Source organism: Pongo abelii, chromosome 2 (assembly GCF_028885655.2).
Source record: "Pongo abelii isolate AG06213 chromosome 2, NHGRI_mPonAbe1-v2.0_pri, whole genome shotgun sequence".
NCBI lineage: Eukaryota > Metazoa > Chordata > Mammalia > Primates > Hominidae > Pongo > Pongo abelii.
The window spans coordinates 95,724,295-95,732,641 of record NC_085928.1 but is presented as its reverse complement, the minus strand read 5'-3'; the positions used below and the strand labels follow the sequence as shown (position 1 = coordinate 95,732,641).

Genomic DNA, 8,347 nt, shown 5'->3' with positions numbered 1-8,347 from the left:
AGCTCCATCCCCTTCACTCCCCACTCCCAGTCTAAGATCAGCAGAATCTTGACAACTGGCCCTGTATTCCCAGAGAGGGTGTCATTATGAACAGGTGGGGGTGTCACTGGTGTGTCTTCAGCAGAATCAGCCCAGCCAGTGTGATGTTTGCCCGACCTGGATGGCTCCTCCAATCAGGCAGGTACTGTTGATGTTCTGCAGCATCTGTTTATGGGCAGGTCCCTAATGGAAACTCATCCCAGGGAGCCTTGACAACTTGGTTGAGAGCAGCTGGGGAAATGCCGCTTCAGGGATTGCTTCCTGGGTTCTGGGAACCCCTCCCACTGCACTGGGCAGTGACACCTGGGCAAGTGGGTGGCTCAGAGAGAGAAAGAGCTCTGGGACGGCTGCCTGGGTCTGATTCCTGGGTTCCCCATTGACCTGCTGTGTGGCCTTCACAAGGCACCTGACTTCTCTGAGCTGTTTCTCTTCCGTAAAATGGGGATAACAGTAGTGCTGACTTCACGGGGTTGTTGTAGGATGGTGCACGTAAAGTATTTGAATAGAGTTCTGCACATAGTAATTACTAACTAAATGGTAAATTATTTTTTGAAATGAAATTGTTTGTTGCCAAACTGCTCTGGGTGAGAATGAAGACGGGGAGGAGATGAGTCACACACTGCAGATTGTGTTTTTTTTTTTTTTTTTTTTCTTAGCAGTAGGTTCTTTTTTTTTTTTTTTTTTTTTCAGTCTTTCATATGATTTTATTTTCTTCCTTCAACCATAATAATATGATATCCAAATTTTGTCTTAACCGGTGGGTCTGTAAACACAGGCTTATCCATCCCACTTACAGGCAAGGCAAATGCTGCTTCTTGAAATGGTCCCACCATGGACCCTCTGGTCATCCAACCCAAGTCGCCCCCTTGCCTGGCTTTATCTTCACTATACTGTGCGGCCACTTCATTGAATCTCATCCCAGACTTTAACTTTTCCATGGCTTCCATGATTTTGCCATGTTTTTCACATAGAATGTGTCTGACCTTTACTGCATTGCCACCACCTTTGGGACCCTGAGCCTTCTTGTCAGCACTGTCACTCCCAGATGCTGCTCCCCCTTTCCCCGCTTTTCCAGAACCACTTTTTCCTTTGGGCGGCATCTCGGAAGCTTGTTGTTGAACTCTGAACTCTGCAGTAGGTTCTTAACTCTGGGAAACCAGCTTCCTTAAGGATCTGACAAGGCCATGTTCTCTCTCTCTTTGGAAAGTCTACATGTTCTCACATACACATAGCATTTTGCATCCAACTTCATAGAAACCCACCCATGATCCTAAAAGTAAAATCTATCCCAAAGAAAGAATAAAGGATGTGCACCAAAATATATCTACTAAGATGTGAAGGAATGAAAACAACCTAAATATCCAAAAATCAGGGATCGGTCAAAAAAACTGTGGCATGTTGGTATCAGTGGAATGCTATGCACTCATGAAAAATGTCTTAGGCTGGGTGCAGTGGCTCACACTTCTAATCCCAGCGCTTTGGGAGGCTGAGGGGGGCAGATCACTTGAGCCCAGGAATTAGAGACGAGCCTAGGCAACATCGCGATAACTCGTCTCTACAAAAAACAGAAAAATTAGCCAGGCCTGGTGGCACATACCTATAGTACTAGCTACTTGGGAGGCTGAGGTGGGAGGATCACTTGAGCCAGGGAGGTCGAGGCTGAAGTGAGCCGTGATCACACCACTGCACTCCAGCCTGGGTGACAGAGAGAGAGAGACCCTGAAAAAAAAAAAAAAGGACCCAGGTAACCAGATGGAGGGGTGAAAATCTGCACAGACTCACGCCACAGTGTCACAGTGGTTATACTTGCTGATTTTTCTACAATAATAATGTATTATTTGAGAAATAAAGAAATGAGAAAAGTTTGAAAAATGACAGAGCTAAGTTCACTTTTTAAAATAATAAAAATAAAGTTATTGTGGAAAGTATTGGAAAATAAAGAGAAAAAATCAAATCACCTATCATCACCTCCTCCTTGCCTGTTATCAGTCATCTTTATGCACAGTTTGGAGTCATGTTTATTTTTATTGTACCAGCAGCCATGTGGGTCTCTTCCCTTCTAGGAGGCAACTCTAGTTGACTCTCCAGTCTCACGCTGCGGGAATTGATGGCGTGCAGGGAACAGTTTCTACTGCTGTCCTCCCCATTACCTCCTCCACTGGGGCTTCAGTCACCGCCTCTCTGGAAGGTGATGATGGTCGGCAGCTCCATATCACCAGCCATGACTCTGCCCTGAAATCCAGCCCAAGGGAGCCAACTGCCTGTTTTGTCAGATAACACCGACAAAAATAGCAGCCATTTGTTGAGCTCACACTATGTGTCAAGGACTGTGCTCAGTAGATTCTATTACTGATCTATTTTATAGATGAGGAGACTGAGGCTGAGAGATCAAGGAGGTGGCCAAGGTTACAGAGCTAGTGAGATGGGGAGCAGGAGTCAAACTGTGGGTTGTCTGACTTCACTGCCCAGGCTTCTCATGCTGTGCTAGAGCTGACTCCAGTGAGCTGACCTCAGCCCTCCCATGCCAAGATCCTTGGCCTGGTTCCTCTGACTTCATCAACCTCTGGCCCCTGTGTCCTCTCTCTTACAGCACTCACCCCTCGTCCTGCCCTGCCCAGCCCCTGCCTGCTGCTTTGGCCTGACCAACTTGCTCTCGGTGCCCTGAGTGCCAGCAAGGCCTCTCTCCTCTGGCCTTTGTGCAAGCAGATCTTTCTACCTAGAACACTGTTGCCCTCTTCTTTGCCTGGCTTCTTCCTTCAGGACTCTGCTTAGATGGTACCTCCTCCAGGAAGCCTTCCCTGATAGTCCCCTCCCTAGGATTGGGTACCCTAGGGCCATATCTCCCAGGGAGAGGTGAGTCTTGGGGAGGCTCAACCCTCCCAAGTGCTCAGCCTTCCCACAGCTGCCAAGTCCTTGCCCTGGGATGGTGGAGACTGATGGGCAGGAGGCAGAAGGCAGAAGTCCAGCCCTTATGGCCTGTCCAAGGTCTATATGTTACATCTGCCTCAGAGAGCCTTCTGGCTCTGGCTCCTGCAGGTGCCACAACTCCCTGCAGCCTGCTGTACCTGGGAAGTGCCAGTGGGCTGGACCGGATCAGCATCAGTCATTAGGGGAAGTCAGTCTCTCTCTAGTGTTCACCTGGCTGAGCCTGGATGGGAGATCCCTGGAAAAACTGCCACTGAAACTTTCCACTGACTCTGGCCTGGCTCTGGCTCCAGAGGAAAGAGAGCCCGTAGCCATTTCAGAGTTGAGCCCATTAGCCATGCTGTCCCAGGCCAGACTCACAGAGAGGAGGTGTCAGTGGGATGTGGCTAAAAAGAATTTCTGTGCCGCCAGGTCCTGGCTGTGGGATTTTGGAGTCCTGCTTAGGGTTTTTTTGTTTTTTGTTTTTTGCATCTATGTCATGAGTGAATTGGCCTGTAATTTACTTTTCTTTCATTGTCCTTGTTTAATTTTGATATCAGTTATTTTATTATTATAAAATGAAGTAGGAAATGTTCCCTCATTTTCTATTATCTAGAAGATTCTGCCTGAAACCAAACTGATGAATTCCTCTAAAGTTTAAAAGAACTCACCTATAAAACTGCTGTTCTGATAGTAACTCATGATTCAATTTTTTTTTTTTTGAGATGCAGTTTTGCTTTTGTCACTCAGGTTGGAGTGTGGTGGCGTGTTCTCGGCTCACTGCAAACTCCGCCACCTGGGTTCAAGCGATTCTCTTGCCTCAGCCTCCCAAGTATCTGGGATTACAGGCGCCTGCAACCATGCCTGGCTAATTTTTGTGTTTTTGGTAGAGACGGGGTTTTGCCATGTTGGCCAGGCTGGTCTTGAACTCCTGACGTCAAGTGATCCACCGACCTTGGCCTCCCAAAGTGCTGGGATTACAGGCATGAGCCACCACACCGGGACGATTCAATTTCTTTAACTGTTAATAACTCACTCTGTTGCCCAAGCTACTGGAGTACAATGGCACGATCTCGGCTCACTGCAACCTCCGCCTCCCGGGTTCAAGCGATTCTACCACCTCAGCCTCCCGAGTAGCTGGGATTACAGGTGCACACCACCACATCTGGCTAATTTTTGTATTTTTAGTAGAGATGGGGTTTCACTATGTTGGCCAGGCTGGTTTTGAGCTCCTGACCTCAAGTGATCTGCCCACCTCGCCCTCCCAAAGTGCTGAGATTACAGGCGTGAGCCACCACGTCTGGCCAAAGCCAATTTTGTTCAACAGTATTTTCTAGATGTTTCTTAAAGCCAACTACATCATTCTCTATTACCTTTTTAAAGGAACCAACTTTTGGCCATCTTCAATATCATGTATTTTTATTCTTTAATTTTGGTTCTTATTTTAATTTTTTCTTGACTTTTACATTCTTTAGATTGTTTCTGTTGTTCTTTTGCCAACTTCGTAACTTTGACATTTAGCTCAGTAAGTCTCAGTCTTCTTTTCAATGTGCATTTAAAACTATAACCTTCTTCTTAAGGACTATTTTAGCTGCTTCCTCCAAGTTTCAATACATAGTATTTTCATTGTCATTTGAATCTAAAGATTTTCTTGTGCCCTTACAGAGACAACACGCAGATGGGGAAAGCTAGATTTGAGACAGTTAAAGAAATAACCAAAGAAGGTAATTTCAGATGGTGGTAAGCTCTGTGAAGGAACTGTAGGACTTGGGACCAAGATGGGGGGATTTTAGCTGGAGGGAAGATGGAGAAGGCCAGGTGCAGTGGCTTATGCCTGTAATCCCAGCACTTTGGGAGGCTGAGGTGTGTGGATTCGTTGAGCCCAGAAGTTGGAGACCAGCCTGGGCAACATGGTGAAACACTGTCTCTGTAAAAATTACAAAAATTAGCTGGGCATGGTAGTGTGTGCCTGTAATCCCAGCTACTCAGAAGGCTGAGGTAGGAGGATCACTTGAGCTCTAAAGGCAGAGGTTGCAATGAGCCAAGATTTTGCCACTGCACTCCAGCCTGGGTGACACAGCCAGACCTGTCTCAAAAAAAAAAAAAAAAAAAAAAAAAAAAAAAAAAAAAAAAAAAAGACTTGTCTCTGAGCTGAAACCAGAAGGAGTCAATCAGGAGGAGACCTAGGGAAAAGTGCACAGGTGGAAGGAACAGTGGAGACAAAAGCTCTGAGGCTTGTCAGAGAAACCTGTGGAGCCCAGTGTGTATGGAGTAGGGAGCCCAGAGCACGATCAGCCAGGGCCTGTGGAGTTCCTTGTAACTGCTCTTGAAGGGTTTTACCGGGGAGAAGAGAGGATCAGATTCAGATTAAAGTAGCCCATTCTGGCTCTGCCATATGGGAATGCACTGCAGCTGGACAGGAGCTACATTGGACTTGAGGCCCCAGGAGAGCAGCTGGCAGAGGATGGATGGGTCTCAGCCAGAGGAATGTAGAACTTCAAGTGCCCGAGAAGAATGTCCACCAAGTACAGAGGTCCAGGGGGCCAGGCGTTACTGTTGTGGGTTGAATTGTATCCCCCAAAAGGAATGTTGAGGTACTAGCTCCTACCTGTGAATGTGACTTTATTTCCAAATGTAGATTTGGAAAGCAGATGTCGTCAAGTTAAGATGAGATCATTAGGGTAGGCCCTCCTTATAAAAGGAGAACACACACACACACACACACACACACCCCACCACCACGTGATGACAAGGGCAGAACACCATGGATTGCAGGCAACACCAAAAGCTAAGAGAAGGGCATGGAACAGATCCTCTGAGAGCATTCTGAGGAGCACGCCCCGCCGACACCCTGATTTCAGCTTCTAGCCTCCAGAACTGTGTGAGAATAAACTGTTGTTTTCGGCTCCCCAGTTTCTTTTTTTTTTTCTTTCTTTAGTTTTTTTTTTTTTTTTAGACAGTCTTGCTCTGTCACCCAGGCTGGAGTGCAGTGGCACGATTTCGGCTCACTGCAAGCTCCGCCTCCCGAGTTCAAGTGATTCTCCTGCCTCAGCCTCCCGAATAGCTGGGACTACAGGCACACGCCACCACAGCCAGCTAACTTTTTGTATTTTTGTAGAGACGGGGTTTCACTGTGTTAGCCAGGATGGTCTCAATCTCTTGACCTCGTGATCCGCCTGCCTCGGCCTCCCAAAGTGCTGGGATTACAGGCGTGAGCCACCGCGCCTGGCCTCGGCTACCCAGTTTCTGATCATTTGTTATGGCCGCCCCAGGAAACTCCTGTTGTCACTTCACAGTGCCTGCTTGTGATGGCAGAGTCAGCATGGGACCTTCACAGACGCTGGCCGGTTCAGGGCCTGCAGGTCTCAATGGCAGGCCTCTTCCTGAACATGCACCACATCATACACCTCAGAATGACCCCTACCTGTTCCCAGAGCTCAGGTGGGTGGAGAAAAATCCCCGGATGGTCCCTCAAAAGGACAGACACTGCCCCATTTCTGGCTGATCTCCTGCAGGTTCTGGGTGCGATATCATCCCTATGGGACACCTCAGGCCCCGTCCTAAGCTTCCTGAGGAGCGGGATGTCACCCAGACCAAGCCAGGCTCTTCCAGCTTCCCTGTGGCAGCCTCTGTCATCTTAGATTTTAGATGAAAAAGAAAGTTCCAGCTCCTCACCTTTCTCTCCGCCCCAGGCCCTGAGATCTGATCTCTCACTTACACAAAGCCCCTTGTTTATGTTAGTTTGGGAGACACAGTGTTCTGAAAGCTGATCCCTGGGGCCCAGGGAGAGAGCTGCGTTTTTGGGTTTCTGCCTGCGAGAAAGCGGGCTTTTGATTTGGCCCCTCTTGCACCACCTCCAAACCCTTTCAAGACAGAAATTAAATTCTCCTGAACTTTAGGCCCCTCTTCAGTGCTACTCCCAGGGGAGTGGAGCCACTAGCTACTATTAACTCTGCCTTGCACAAGGTGAAGATTTATTCTGGCTTGAGATGAACAGCTTCAGTCCTGATGCCTGAAAAACAAGATGAACAGCTTCAATCCTGACGCTTGAAAAACAAGTCGATGAGAATGTGGGCTGTGGAGCCAGAAGTATCCAAGTTCAAGTCCCAGCTCTGGCACTTGTTGGCTCTGTGATTTTGAGACGTGAACTCAACCTCTTTGAGTCGAGTGTCTGCTTTGGTGAAATGGGGACATCGATACCTTTGTGGCTGGGTTTGTGGTGAGGATTCCACGGATGTTCAATTATTAGAAGGCATTCTTATTTATCTTCAGGAAGTGCCCATTTTGCAGATGAGAAGGACTGAGTGAGGCTCAAGGGTGTAGGCCCAGGTTGGCTGTGTTGTGCAAGGTTTCTGTAAGGCCTTGGCTTTTGATGCATGTGGAGGAATCTGAACACTAGCCTGCTTTTGCACAGTGTTATCTTGTCTGAGCCCTTCATGGCTGTGAAATGGGGAAAACTACCCATGCCAGGCTGCTCAGAGAAGCCAGTGATGCTGCTCACATGAGGCCCTGGCTCTGCACCTGGGGTAGAATTGGCCCTCCGAAGAATGACTGTTACTGCCCTCTCTTTTTCTCCCCTGCCTCACTTTACCCCTAAACCAGTGGGCAGCACAGATACCTTCTCTGCTTTGACATGGAGCCTAGAGTGGGAGCCCAGAGAGGGAGGCCATCTTGCCCAGGGTCCCTCATTCAGGGCCTCTGAGGCGAATATTTTATTCTTATTCGTGAACGAGGAAGATTGGATTAGGAGGAGGTGGACTAAGATTAAAGTGGATTTAAAAAGAATTAAAATAATTTCCTTCTCTCTGCTGTCTTGGAAATGAGATTTCCCCCCAAGGCCCGAGGATGGGGGGAAGGTGGCCATCTTGGGCCCCCTGTGACCTCTTCCTCTCTTGAGGTCTTAGAACATCTGGGAGTGAAAAAGGGCCCTGGTGGGCACCTGGAGGGTGGTGTTGGGGCAGGGGGCGAAGTCAGGGGGACAGGTTTGGGGTTTCCTCAATTCTGTTTCTGGGGGATTTTCTCTTTGTGTTTTGCCTCTTGTGTCTTTGTCTCTGTGTCTCTGTCTTTCTTATCTCTATTTGAATAATGAGCAAGAGAAAGAAGAGAGAAAAAAAGAATGTTCTCCTTGATCAAAGAGTCTGAGGCAGAAACATAGTTGTGATTGTTTTTTCCTTGAGACAAGATCTTATTCTGTCACCCAGGATGGAGTGCATGGTGCTATCATGGCTCACTGCAGCCTTGGCCTCCTGGGCTCAAGGAATCCTCCTGCTTCAGCCTCCTGAGTAGCTGGGACTCCAGGTGCATCACCATGCCCAGCTAATTAATTTTTCTTTTTTTGTAGTGATGGGTCTCACTACGTTGCCCAGGCTGGTCCTGAATTCCTGGGCTCAAGTGATCCTCCCAC

General features: G+C 48.0%; 1 protein-coding gene across 1 annotated transcript; it reads right to left on the bottom strand.

The window, feature by feature from the left end:
- Window positions 1-711: 711 nt before the first annotated feature.
- Window positions 712-1,163, bottom strand: LOC100432587 (peptidyl-prolyl cis-trans isomerase NIMA-interacting 4). The gene has a single exon (XM_002813590.6). The coding sequence runs from the start codon at window positions 1,137-1,139 to the stop codon at window positions 744-746; it is 396 nt and encodes a 131-aa protein (XP_002813636.4). The 5' UTR covers window positions 1,140-1,163; the 3' UTR covers window positions 712-743.
- Window positions 1,164-8,347: the final 7,184 nt, after the last annotated feature.

What these genes read in the sequence shown, in the direction of transcription:
- LOC100432587 (XM_002813590.6), bottom strand. Translation starts at nt 1,139, where the DNA reads ATGCCGCCCAAAGGAAAAAGTGGTTCTGGAAAAGCGGGGAAAGGGGGA.